Raw genomic sequence first — 14,048 nt, 5'->3', positions numbered from 1 at the left:
CACCCCCACGCTCCAGGGCTGGGCCACTCCTTCTGCCACGTCTACAGTAGGCACGCGCTCAGGAACCCGGATGCTGCGCATGCGCCACTTTCCGCTCCCATCGTGGCCGTCACCTGGTAGGCTCCACAGATTCTTATACATTTCCGCTTCCCCTTCACCCCCGCCAGATGTCCTGGTCACTTTAACGTCCAACCAGCTAAGATGCGATTGTGAAAGCTAGGTCAAACTATCTTTAGTAACGACCCCTCAATCCGCCTGTGACAGGTTAGTGACCTCTGACCTGGAGTCCCGTAGCCACTTCCTGCTGACCCCTGACCCCATTGATTTCCGTCTTCGAGGTTGTTCTCAACACGACCTTTGCGGGTTATGAGGTTTGCGGAACGCTTGATGGTAAAGGTCACTAACTGTGCTTTCGGGCTTCACATGTTCCAGTTCTGGCTCTCTCGTTCGCTAGCTTGGGCAACTTAATCTCTGCCTCAGTTTCTTCCATCTGTCAAATGGAGTGAATACTAAATGTCCTTCTAATAGCTGTTGAAAGGATGGATGTAGGCAAGTCCCATGGGTTGCCTGACACCAGAGCCAGCGCTCAGTGACGGTCAGCTGTTACCAGTTAACCACTTTTACACAGCGCCTTGATTTAGATGCAGACCTATGTCAGAGCCTGACTATCACTGCTCTCAGGGTGCCCCCAGCATGTGGACGATCGCCAGTTTCTGGAGTAATTATTATCACCCCTAGTGAATAACAATACTTGTAGCTAATCTTTGTAGGATTTTAAAAAACATACGTGACTTCATTTAATCCCTTTTTACATTGATTCATTTAGTAATCATCTTTGTGCACTGCTGTGTGCCACGCCATGTCCTTGGTTATGGGAATACAATAATGAAAAAAAGTACTTGCTCTCTTGTTATTGACAGTAAATATTAGTTATTCTGAGGCACAGAGTGGTTCATTCATTTAAAAAATGCACTTGTAGTCTGTGCTGGAAGCTGTATTAGGCATTTAAGTATGCTTTAGTAAATTGGCAGGTGGTTCCTGTCCTCAAGAGTCGAGGTTAGTGATTTCCTAAGTGTGATCCTGGGGTCAGCAGTATCAGTACCACCTGAGAACCTGTTAGAAATAGACATTTCTAAGACGTACTGAATCACTCTAGATGTACAGAATCACAAACTCGGGAGGTGAGGGCCAGCAAGTTATGATTTAATAGGCCCTCCAGATGATTCCTTTTGCACACTGAAGACTGAGACCCACTAGTCTAGGTTAGTAATTTGCCGAATTCAGTTAACAGTGGTGAGCGCCTATGTTATAGGCTGGGCCCTTTGCTAAGCATTTTCACATAATGTATTGCATTTTACTCTCAGATCAGCATAGGAAAGTTGGTATCCTCTGTCTTGCTTAAGGTTGCACTCCTAGTGAGTGGTAGAGCCTAAATTCATAGTTTCTTGAGGATAGAGGCCGATGTGTTGCATTTTATTGCTTTCTGTATCCCCACTCTGGTTCTCAGTCTTGGCTGCACATTAGAGTCATCTGTGGTGCTTTTTAAAATGGCAATACCAGGTACCAGACCAATAAAATCAGAATCCCTAAGGCTGAAGCGTGAGAATCATATATATATTATATACACAATATATAGTATATATATGTAATATATTATATATTATATGTTATATATTATATAGAGGTATATAGATATGCATTATATAATATATAGATTATTTCATTACACAATCATCTAATCTATATGCTGTCTTATTTTACGAAACCAGTAGCTTTAAAAGTTTTCCAGGGCATCCAGATGGCTCAGTTAGTTACAGCGCGAGCTCTGAACAACAGGGTTGTCGGTTCAATTCCCACATGGGCCAATGAGCTGCGCCCTCCACAACTAGACTGAAGATAACAGCTGCCGCTGAGCTGCTGGCTGGATGGCTCAGTTGGTTAGAGCGCGAGCTCTTAACAACAAGGTTGCTGGTTCAATTCCCATGTGGGATGGTGGGCTGAGCCCCTTGCAAATAGAGATTGAAAACGGGGACTGCACTTTGAGCTGAGCTTCATCCTCCACAACTAGATTGAAGGACAACGACTTGACTTAGAGCTGATGGGCCCTGGAAAAAACACACTGTTGCCCCACATTCCCCAATTAAAAATTTTTTTCCAGGTGGTTCTGAGGGTTAATTGAAAGCCACTGGTACAGCACAATGGCTCACAGGTAGCTAGCAGCCAATAAATGTTTGAATAATGAATGAATGGATATTTAGATACTCTTTACTAGTGAGGTCAAGTAACTGCTCAAGGACATACAGCTAATAAATGATGGAATGAGAATCCAAGTTCAGTTCTGACTCTATATCCCAAGTGCTTTCTGTGACTACATCATACACCAAGGCAAACAGCATTTGGCACACTAGCAGAACAGCTATTCCAGGAAACTAGCCTTTGATAATTGCAATTACAGCACCACAATGTTATGTTTTATAACAGAAAGAGATCTCTTAACGTAGGGCACATTCATGTAATGGAAACCTAAAAATAATTAGGAATTTTACTTTTAACATGGGTTGGCATGTTTATACACACCTATCTATTTCACCTTTCCATGATCACCTATGTATAGTAAGGGGTAATTCAGCAAACATTTATTGAGTACTGTTTAGTCATATAAACAGACTATAATGCGTGAGAAGTACCACAATATAAATATGTTGATACATCTGTTGCCCAGAGGAAGGAAGCCCTATTGAATAGGGAGGGAGTCTCGGGAAATGGACAGGAAAGGCTTTATGGAAGAGGGAACAGTTCGGTTGGGGCGGGGCTAATCAGAATTCCTCTACACTGCACCCAGCGCTGCAATGGGATATAGATCTCCATTTTGATTAATAGGTAAATTCATGCAGAAAAGGGGCACTCTTTTCTAGGGAGCTTGCACTTGTGGATTGTTCCCAGCCATTCCTCCCTCTGGAATCAAAGCGCTTGATGATGCCACTTTGAAATGAGCTTTGGAGGAAAGCAGTTGGAATTAGTCCATGATCCTATCAGGGGGCACAGTCCCTGAAAAGGTGTACATGAGTTATAGAGCCCAGAAAGTTAGTACTCTGAGTCCTGAGTCAAAGGCCCATGCAGTAGAATGGGGGACAGGAGAGGACAGAGTTTTTACTATAATTAGCTCTGGGAGTAATACGGCGGGGGGAGGGAGAGGAGTACAGCCGGCAACTATTTTGAGCACAACTCCGATTGACAGGACACGTGTGCTGGACTGTACTGATCCCAGGGCCAAGTTGCCTGCCCGTGGTTTGTGGTGTGGGGGGGAAGGCCTGGGGCAGCAGGAGCAGGACAGCCAGACAGGCCGGACGGGGTACCAGCACCTCGACTTCTCTCCCTGGGACACTGTCCAAACTCCGAGGGCCATAGGCCAAGCTGAGCGATGGGTGCTGAGGAAGAGGTGCTGGTCACACTGTCAGGGGGAGCCCCCTGGGGCTTCCGACTTCAGGGGGGGGCCGAGCAGAGGAAACCCTTACAGGTGTCCAAGGTAAGGGAGAGCCCCTATGTTGAGGTTTCAGGGAAAGGGGGAACCTAAGGATACCTGGGAAGAACCATGTGGTGGCTTATGGGGGAGAGAAGTGGGAATCTCTGAAGAGGAGTGGGGGTGGATAGGTGGGCAGGGAAGCGTGTTTATGTTTGGTGGGGGAGTGGTGTCACCACAGGCTTCTTTTGGGGGGCTGTTAGAAAAGGGATCCCAGTTTCTGATAGCAGAGAAAAAGTGTCTCAGTTCTCTGTGGCGCCATAGTAGCAGAGGCCCAGGTCTGGCCAGCCAGTCTTTGCTCCCCTGGGTCTGTGCCTCCTCTACTCCAAACTCCAGGAATGTAGGGAAGGTTCTAATTTCTAACTAAGCTGATATGTAATGAGCTGAGTTTGTCTCGCCCAGCCCAACCCAGCCCTGCCCTGCCCTGCCCATGCCTTCAGTGCTCTTCTTTCCCTATGCCAGATCCTTTCTCACTAGGCAAGACTCTTTTTTTGGTGCTAGGAGGGTTATGGCAAGATCTGGCCTGTCAGAGGAAGTTGTTACCCTTTTGGTTTCACCATACAGGCTTAATTTTCTCAGTTATAAAATGTGGGTGATAATAGTACTTACCTCATAGAACCATTCTAACGATTAAATGCAATACTACATGTAGAATGCTTAGCACCATGCCTAACATTTAGTAAGCACTCAATAAGTAATAGCCACCATGGCACACATACACATACATACACATAATCGTAGTCTCCCAGAATCTGCTGGATTCCCTCCAATCTGGAATACTGTTCTAAAATCTCGACTACATAGATAATAGAGCCTGGGATTCCAAGGGCTAGGAGAGAACTATTGGCTCGTATAGATATTGCTGTTGGAGGACAAACTTGGAAAACCACCATTCTGCAACAGGGCAGCAGTACCGCCCTGCTGCCGTTTTCCCCAAGGTGCTCATTCAATGATTAACCTACTTCCTCTTATATAATGCACCCTGTATCTTCTTCCTTCTAGATAGGCCCCCGTAACTGCAGCCCCATGCTCCTCTCTACCCTTTCTTACCCTGCAAAGTAGAATCCCTCCCACACATGGGTGTTTCTTCTCCCAACTCCTTTCATTCTATTCCCCCTTGGAGGCCCTCTCTCACCTACAGTCTCTCCTCCAACACCTTCTCAGATCCGAAGACGGAGCCAAGCTGGCAGAGCAGGACTCCGAGAGAGGGACCAGCTTTTAGCCATTAATGGAGTCTCCTGCACCAGCCTCTCTCATGCCAGTGCCATGAGCCTCATTGATGCCTCAGGGAATCAACTGGTCCTCACTGTGCGGAGGTATGGACTCCTCCTACCCTACCACCCACGTCCCCCTAGTCCAGGGTTCCCCTTGTCTGGCAGCTCTGTGCCTTACGGGCCTGGCTTCAGCAACTAACAAGGACCCATCTCTGCTTGTGCATTAGTGCGGGAGTATAGATGTTAGTGTAGGCCTCCCAAAGGGCTTGAATGTATCTGATTAAGGGATGGAGGTGTCAGGTGGGTATCTGAGTGTGTGGGCCTCCTTCAATCCCTTGCCTGTCTCATCATCACATCTTCCGGGAAGCTCATTTCCACTCAGAGCCCTCTAAGCACATTTGCCTTCCAGTTTGTCTTCAGATCTTCACTCTTCTCAGCCCAGCCATTCCTCCTATATGCCAGTCCCTTCTCTCCCCTTCCCTCTTTCTCCCTCTCCCATCCTCTTCAGATCTCTCTAGCTGTCAGTCATCCAGCCCATTTTTCAAGCTCTGTCATCTTTCCCACCCAGGGTAGAGGATGAAGGGCCTTTGCGATCTCCATCCCCTGGTGAGCGTCAGGTGCTGTCACCCTTATCTCCGCTGAGTCCTGAGCCCCCTGGTGCTCCAGTTCCCCAGCCTCTTCAGCCTGGGAGCCTCCTTTCACCCCCGGACAGTGAGGCTTACTATGGAGAGACAGACAGTGACGTTGATGGCCCTGCCACCCAGGAGAAGCCCCGCCGACCCCGCCGCCGAGGCTCCACAAGGCCCAGCCCTCCAGGAGCCCCACCCGATGAGGTCTACCTGTCTGACAGCCCTGCAGAGCCGGCACCTGCTGTCCAGGGCCCTTCCAGCCAGGGTGACAGCCGTGTGAGCTCCCCATCTTGGGAGGATGGAGCAACCCTTCAGCCACCACCAGCCGAGGCCCTGCTGTTGCCCCATGGCCCCCTCCGGCCTGGCCCTCATCTCATCCCGATGGTGGGGCCTGTTCCCCACCCAGTGGCAGAAGATCTCACTACCACCTACACCCAGAAGGCCAAGCAAGCCAGTGAGTGCCTGAACCCTTTCCCCCTGGTCAGGATCTTTCAATCTGAACCCTAAATCTACCCTTCATAACCATACCTTATATTTCCCTTGGATATAGTCTTGGGGACAAGTGGAGAAGAGTAGGAGGGGAAAATAATTAATCTCATGGTCCTCATTATTTCTGCTGTTTGAACTAGTATGGCAAAAGGGTACAGGTGGTTCAACCCAACCCAGGAACAGGGTAAGTAGGGAAGTTGGAAAGAGACATGAATCAAAGCAGGGTTTGCTTGTTGTTGTTGCTATAATTTTGATAGGTGTCAGGCATAGGGCAGGGGACTATTTGGAAGTAGGGCAGGGCTATTAATTGCAGGCATAGAATCAGAGGCACCTTTGACATTTGTAAGTTCAGTTAGGATTCTGGGGCCTGGGAGGCTATGGGATACTCATGAGTCCCTAGGAAATGGTAGGGGAGGGATCTTCAGCTCCTTATCTCAGGCAAGAATGTGGGCCTGGCCAGAAAAAGCCAGTTCCACTTATCTCAAGCTCTCTGCTATTTTTGATGTGGGCTATAGAACAAGGTCTAAGAGTGAACTTTCTCCCTATGCCTCCCATGCCTCTCTCCCAGAAACCTTTCTTGTCACCTTGGAAATCTTCGGATTCCCCCTCTAGTTCTCATCTCTTGTTGCTCCCCTCCACCATTCTGATTCCCAATCCATAGAATTTTGTGTCTTTAAGTCTGGATTAGAGGCTAAGGACATGACAGGGTGTCCAGTATACCACAAAGAAATTCCAGATGCATAACCAGGAGTCAAGGCTTATCCCCAATTCTCATTTTAGCACCCTCTCCCTTCCCATCATGCTGGATGAGACTGTAGTTAGTGGCTTGGGGATATTTTTAGCCAAGCAGACCTCATTGTCCAGTGGGGTAGGGTGGGGGAGAGGGCAGGCAGGTGCCCGTGTCCATCACACTAGGGCTGGTGGAGAAAGCAGTCAAGAGAAGGGAGGGGGCCAGGCTCCAAAAATAGCATAGTGAGCTCATTCAGCTGCCAGCTCTGGGGAGAAGACAAAGGGGCTTTAAAAGGCATGGGGGGTGGCTCAAGCTGGTCCTGCTCCAGCCAACACTGCCTTTCCCGGCATGGAGACGTTTGAGCTCAACAGCCAAGAGCCCTTCAGCCAAGCAAGTTTTGACAAAGCCTCAGGCCAAGTTCCTGCAGTCCAGGACCCATTCTATGCAGGTACTACCCTCCAATAGCCAAGAGGGTTCTAGAACAGAGGGGAATATATCAACAGTTTAGGAAGGGAGGTCTTTGGCAAAGGTCTTACTCCCTTATCTCTTTCTTCTTTTTGCCTTTCTCTTCCTTCTTTTCTAAGGCAAGTTTCATGACCCCTTTCTCAGAATGGGCTGATGCTATGGTCACGTGTCAAAGGGGTTTGTGACCATATGAGTTATAGAAAACTCATGGAGAGAGAGTGTATGAGAGAGAGAGAGGTGTGAATAATCTATGGATATATTAAGGCTTGTATGTGGGAGTCTGTGGGAGAAAATATGTGTGTGTGAACAAGAAAGTGTCTGTATACACGTGTAGTTAGTGTCAAGAAAGCTTTGATAGTAATGATTACTCACAGTTGGACTTAGGGCTGTCGTTAAATGCTAAATTTACCAACATTATCTCACTTAATTCTCATAGCAACCCTATGAGGTAGCTATTATCATTCTCATTTACAGATGAGGAAACTGAACTTCAGTGAAGTAACACTCTCTCATGAACCAAAAACCTAAACCGAACTCTGACTCCAGAGCCTGTCTCTCGTTCAGTTCTATTCTGTGGTATAAATGTTGGGATGGGTGGAATGAGAGCCCTAATTAGAAAAGAGCTTGGTATCTTGAGTGGAAAGTAGATGGAATTTCAAGAATTTTTCGGGAGGAACTGGGGATCATGGATCAGAGTATCCATGTCCAAAGCAGGGTCCCAGCAGCACGGCAGCCACTCCCACTTCGTGGCCCCACCTCCCAGGCCCCACATGGCATGAAAAGTCCTGCCCTCCTTTCCTTTAATACATAGACCTCTCCTGCCTGCTTGGTAGTGGCTGCCCGAGCTTTCCACCTCCTAGAAGGCTGACCCCTAAAGAAGACCACCCCACTCCCACTGCCAGCTGGGGGAAAAGGTGAATATATTTATACGTGACCTTGAGTTATCCTAAAGATTTGGAAGGTTGCCTTGGAGAGCAGCACTCTGGCTTTTCCTGCATCTTGGATCTGATGTTATCCCTGGCTGTGAGTAGCAGGGGTATGAGGCACAGAGTGCCCTGGCAGTTGGAAGGCCTATCTCAGCTCTAAAGTTTTGACCAAACTGTTAGCAAAAGGGTCTCTGCAGGGGGAACTTGGGAAGGGCTACCTGGAGTATGCATGTGTGTGAATATATTCAAATGACTCTATGCAGTTTTTGTGCAGGGATATATGTATTTACATACATGTGTGAACTGGAGTGTTCATAAGCTGGGGTCTCTGCAAATGAGAGTGAAAAGTACATGAGAAAATATACCCACAACTGGCTTTTACTAGACCTATATTCTTGTTGAAATGATGTGTGGTGGGAGTTATTTCTATGAATGTATATGGTTTGGAATGCATGGTAGGGGTGGAATTATGAATGAAGATTTTTGTTGCTAAGGGGTCCTTTGTGTCCTTATCATAGGGGTAAGGGGATTAGTCCCAAACTTTCTGAGAAGCGCCCTACTGTGGTCTCTATGGTGGGAGAAAAGTATCCCTTCTCATTTTTCTCTCCCTGGGACCTGTCTCATCTTTCTGTCTGGGAAGTGACCCTGGTTCAACCCCACCCCTGCATTGCCAGCTGGGAATGGAGGGAGGCAGGGGAGGAATGTGTGTGAAGTGGGTAAGAACACATCTCCGGGAAGACAGGAGCAGAGTAGAGGGTAAAAAGGATAGGAGAGCTGTGGTCAGAGTGGTGTCAGGGCAGCCAGCTCGACTCTGCCTTCCCTTCAACTGTCCTTGGTTTCACCTTTCATCCTCCACTCTGCCCCCAAGTCGGAGGACTTTGCCACAGGCAGGAGACATTGTGGGTCTGGCCAGTGAAAAGATAGGAGGTGGGAGGGCTGAGGGAGCTGGCTGGAGTAGAGATGAAAGACTTGGGGAGTAGGAGTAGAAGAGGCTCACTGACGGTTCTCCCTCCTGGCCTCCTCAGAACTGCAACGGGCAGAGAGCCTCCAAGAGAAGAGTGTGAAGGAGGCCAAGACCAAATGCCGGACGATTGCATCCCTGCTAACTGCAGCCCCTAACCCCCATTCCAAGGGGGTGCTTATGTTTAAGAAAAGACGGCAGAGAGCCAAGAAATACACCTTAGTGAGCTTTGGGGCTGTGGCTGGGACAGGCACTGTGGAGGAAGAAGACGGGGTCCCTCCTACCAGTGAGTCCGAGCTGGACGAGGAGGCCTTTTCCGACGCCCGCAGCCTCACCAACCAGTCCGACTGGGACAGCCCCTATCTGGACATGGAACTGGCCAGGCCAGGCTCAGGTGCTGCAGAGGGTCCGGGCTCAGGGCTGGGAGGGCAGCTGAGTGAGGCCTCTGGGCGAGGGGTCCAGCTCTTTGAACAGCAGCGCCAGCGCACAGCCTCCAGCACCCAGGAGCTGGCCCAGGATGGTCCAGCAGCCATGCTCAACGGGAAGGGCCTGCAGTCACCACCTCGGGCCCAGAGTGCTCCTCCGGAGGCAGTTGTGCTCCCATCCAGCCCTTCACCGGTCCCTCTCTCCAGCTCCAGACCCTTACTCCTAGGTGGTGGAGGCCCTACCCCAGCTCCAAGCATCTTTAACCGGTCAGCCAGGCCCTTTACCCCGGGCTTACAAGGTCAGCGGCCAGGTACCACCTCGGTTATTTTCCGGCCCCTGGCCCCCAAGAGAGCGAATGAAAGCCTGGGAGGCCTCAGTCCTGCCCCACCGCCTTTCTTGTCCTCTCCTCAGGGACCCACCCCTCAGCCCAGCTTCACCTCGGGGGTTCCCAGCCACATGCCAGCCTCCACCAGCACTCCACGCTCGTCGGGCCCCATGACGGCCACCAGCTCTCTGTATATCCCAGCCCCTAATCGTCCTGTTACGCCAGGAGGAGCCCCTGAGCCCCCAGCTCTCCCTAGCGCAGCTGCCATGACGTCCACCGCTTCTATCTTCCTGTCGGCGCCCCTGCGACCCGCTGCGCGCCCAGAGGCGCCCTCTCCAGGCCCCGCGGCCCCCGAGCTCCCCAGCGCTCGGGAGCAGCGCATCTCTGTGCCAGCTGCTCGCACCGGCATCCTACAGGAGGCCCGGCGTCGGGGGACCCGGAAGCAGATGTTCCGGCCGGGAAACGAGGAGACGAAGAACTCGCCCAACCCGGAGCTGTTATCGCTGGTGCAGAACCTGGATGAAAAACCCCGGGCAGGGGGTGCTGAATCTGGTCCAGAGGAGGATGCTCTGAGCCTCGGGGCTGAAGCCTGCAACTTCATGCAGCCACCAGGGGGCAGGAGTTACAAGACCCCGCCTCACGTGACACCTAAAACCCCGCCTCCAATGGCTCCCAAAACCCCGCCCCCTATGACTCCTAAGACTCCACCCCCAGTGGCTCCTAAACCCCCATCTCGAGGGTTCACTGATGGGCTGGTGAATGGGGCTACCCCGTCTGCTGGAATCCCTGAGCCACCAAGGCTTCAGGGCAGGGGTGGGGAGCTGTTTGCCAAGCGGCAGAGCCGAGCAGACAGGTATGTGGTGGAAGCTACACCTAGTCCTGGCCTCAGCCCTCGACCCCGAAGTCCTTCTCCTACTCCCTCACTGCCCCCTTCCTGGAAATACTCACCCAACATACGTGCCCCACCTCCTATAGCTTACAACCCTCTGCTCTCACCGTTTTTTCCCCAAGCTGCCCGAACACTCCCTAGTAAGACCCAATCCCAGGGGCCTCGGGCAACTCCCAAGCAGGGCATCAAGGCTCTGGATTTCATGCGGCACCAACCCTACCAACTTAAAACTGCCATGTTCTGTTTTGATGAGGTTCCCCAGACTCCTGGTCCCACCTCCTCAGGGCCCCCCAAAACTGCCCGAGTCCAGGAGATACGGCGATTTTCCACTCCAGCACCTCAGCCAACTGCAGAGCCCCTGGCTCCCACTGTGCTTGCCCCCCGAGCAGCCACTACATTAGATGAGCCTGTCTGGAGGGCAGAGCTGGCCTCAGCCCCTGTCCTTAGCCCAGCCCCTCCTCCAGAGTCTCCCAGGGGTCTTGGGGCCTCCCCTAGCTCCTGTGGCTTCCAGGTAGCCAGGCCTCGGTTTTCAGCCACAAGGACAGGATTGCAGGCTCATGTGTGGAGGCCTGGGGCAGGCCACCACTGAGCTCCCAGGACCAAGGAGAGGTGGAACATCCAGTTCCTAAAGTTGCTTCTCCTACACAATCCACCCCCTCTCTCAAGCATCTGGAGGCTAAATTCCCTCCTGCCAGAGATAGTTTTGGAGTTGGTATCCCATCCCTTGGCTTCCTCCTGGCTCCCAACCTTCCTGCTTCTTTCCAACCTAATATCTGTGCCTTTATATCTGCGCTCCTCTTTGTCTCTGCAGTTCCTTGCCAGGATCTCTGTCTTTAGGTCTCTCCACCTATATTCCCCCACTGATCTCTATTTCTCTACATTTGTGCTTTTCTCTGTGGGCCTCATTTTGATGTTCAATGAGAAGCACACAGAGAAGTTACCATTGAGACCTCAGGCAAGAAGCTCACCCCCAGGCAGGCAGCAAAGGAACTGAATTGACCCCTGTTTGTACTAAGTCACTCACTACTTCTCACTCTTCTTTCCTAAGCTTGGCTGGCATATACCTAGATGTGTATGTGTGCATATGTATGTGCAAGTGTGTGTACATATATGTGCTCTTCTGTCTGAGGCAAGAGTAAGAGGAGAGATCTGAAGGCCCAATGTGGGTCTTACCTTTGTGCTATTAAAGGTGGGTCCCTACATGGATAGTGTAGTGAGGGGAAAGAGATTCACGAGAGTTAAAGACCAGTGTCTGTAGCTGGTACACAGCATCTTGTGAAACTCATGGAGTATGAGAAGACTTGGAGGGCCAGGGCAGTTTTATGGACTGAGTTATACCAGCTAGACCAGGAATAGAACTAAGAATTCCTCAGGATTTCAGAAAGTTAGCAACTTGAGAGGCCCCTGCTGAGCAACAAGCACCCAGGAAGTGAACAAAAAGAAAGAAAATATCCTCTGAGAATGACCAAATCATTGGCTTCGTTGCCTCATGAACACAAGACAGGAAGGAGAAAGAAAAGAGCCACGGTGTGGAAAGTGAGGCAGAGCCAGGAGCAAAGCAGAAATGAATGTAATTGATTGAGCCACAAAGAGGAGCCAGTGAGGGAGAAGGAGAACGCAGTGTGGGCAGAGAGTAAAGTGAGGTAACGAGAAAACAACCATGTACAGGAGGGGGGTTGGGGGGAAATGAGGGAGAAGAATATATTTGTTAGAGTGAAGGGGGTGATGGTGGGAAGATGTGAGAATGTGTGCTGCGTGTTGAAAGAACAGTTGGTATCTGTGCTACCTCCTCTGAATCTGTCCCTCTGTCTTCTGCAGCTTGTCCTGACCACCTGGGAAAGGGCAAGGAAACACCCAGAGCCAAACCTCTTTTCAATCCTACCCTATCCCTCAAACCGTAGCTCTTGTCCCTTTCCAGCCTCAGGTCCTCATTTCTAATCCCAGAGTGTTATGGACTCCCCTCTCACCAAGACCATGGGGCACGCTTGCGGCTTTATCTGGAAATTGATCGTTCATTTGCATTTTAGGTGTGAGTCACAGTACTTTTGTTTATTTATGCACAAGAATAAACTTATACCCCATACCTTCTGTTGCTGTCATCTCTTCTAGGTTTATACCCAGATGTTGATCTCCCTTTGATCTTCTCTAACTCGTTCCCCTGATCTCCTGATTCCTGATCTCTTTCTCCATTCCAGCCCTCCTATTTCTCACCCTTTTGCCCTTTACCCCTTGGTCTCTTGCTCTTCTCTAGCAATTCTGTTTAGCCACTTACACCACTCCCATGGTTCGCTCTCTCTACATTCCCCATCCAGATTTTCCCTCTTTCAATCAACCCTGCTCCAAACTTCCTGAACTAGGCCTCAGTTTACAGAACTAAGAGAAGTTGAAAAGGCCTTCTGAGCCTTTTGCCATCATCACTTCCTAGCTCCCTGGAGGAAGCAACCATGTTTCCGTGAGAAAACAATGGCTGGAGGTGAAGGTGGGATGGGAGACAGAAGAACTAGAGAGAGGGTGGACAGTGTGGATTGAGACTAATGAAAAAAGAGACGGCACTGGAGAAGTCTAGCATTGGACTGGCAAGAAGGAAAGTGCCATTGCCCAAGTTTTACCAGCAGGGGGCACATGTGTGCCAATAACCAGGCTCAGGACCCAGATGCTCCCAAGTAGTCTCAGAATTCCAAAGGGAGGACCCAGAGAGCATAGGTTAAATATGTCTTCACCCACTTGGTAGTTTTAGGTATTCAATCACAGGAGACCAAAATTTTGGTTTGTTTTTGTTTTCAAGGGGGGGATGGTAGGGATGATGAAATCACCATTTGCTAGTTATGTTTTTTCCTCTAATTGCTTCTTTGGGTTGGGAGGAAATGGAGGAGGACAAAAGACGAGGGATCTGGATGCTAAACTGATCTGGAAAGAGGCCAACTGTAGGGGGCAGGGAGCCCTTTCAGCCCTGGCATGAACCTGAAAAGTTCAGGATGGGGAAAGGGCAGAGGCAGGAAGAGTAGAGAGCTCGCAGAGGGACAGAGGGGTATTCTGGGAGCTACAAACGCTGCTTCCTAAAGCAGCCACAACAGGGTGGTGGTGGCTGCAGCAGATGTGCAGCAGCAGCTGGTTCCAGAACCTGAAAAGAAGGTAGAGGGGGATCCAGGGTGCTCCTGGGGCTACTGAAGGAGGGGCTAGGCAAATGACACGCTTCTTCTAAGGGGGCTCTCAAGCCAGTGGCCCTTCCCAGAGGCTCCTCGGTAACAATGCGAATGGGACCGTCCACATCCTCTGGGGTGTGTGTTCCCTTTGAAGAAAACCCCAAGTAGGAATCTCAGAGAGTGAGGCCTTAGTAAGGCAGAAGTCCATGCGCTGCTCAGGGAGACGCCAACATCTATCTGGCAGAACAGGCTGAACTGAGCACCCGAACAGCAAAACGGGGTGAAATGGCAGAAACCGGTCAAGTTCGCCACATCTTCCCTTGCAGCTTAG

The 14,048-nt window shown here is 50.4% G+C and overlaps 1 protein-coding gene across 2 annotated transcripts; it reads left to right on the top strand.

Annotated features, from left to right (window-relative positions):
- The first annotated feature begins 3,299 nt into the window (after positions 1-3,299).
- SYNPO2L (synaptopodin 2 like) lies at positions 3,300-12,662 on the top strand. Of its 2 annotated transcripts, XM_081074169.1 has the most exons (4): positions 3,300-3,526; positions 4,685-4,836; positions 5,303-5,817; positions 8,999-12,662. In XM_081074169.1, exons 1-4 carry the CDS (start codon positions 3,422-3,424, stop codon positions 11,161-11,163), a joined length of 2,937 nt encoding a protein of 978 aa, XP_080930295.1. In that variant the 5' UTR covers positions 3,300-3,421; the 3' UTR covers positions 11,164-12,662. The 2 variants fall into 2 exon arrangements, with proteins under 2 accessions (XP_080930295.1, XP_080930296.1); XM_081074170.1 differs by lacking the exons at positions 3,300-3,526; positions 4,685-4,836; positions 5,303-5,817 and adding an exon at positions 6,761-7,030 and having other exon boundaries at positions 8,999-12,656.
- Positions 12,663-14,048: the final 1,386 nt, after the last annotated feature.

The sequence above is a fragment of the Rhinolophus hipposideros genome, assembly GCF_964194185.1.
Source record: "Rhinolophus hipposideros genome assembly, chromosome: 15".
Taxonomy (NCBI): Eukaryota; Metazoa; Chordata; class Mammalia; order Chiroptera; family Rhinolophidae; genus Rhinolophus; species Rhinolophus hipposideros.
This window is presented reverse-complemented; position numbering and strand designations above follow the sequence as displayed.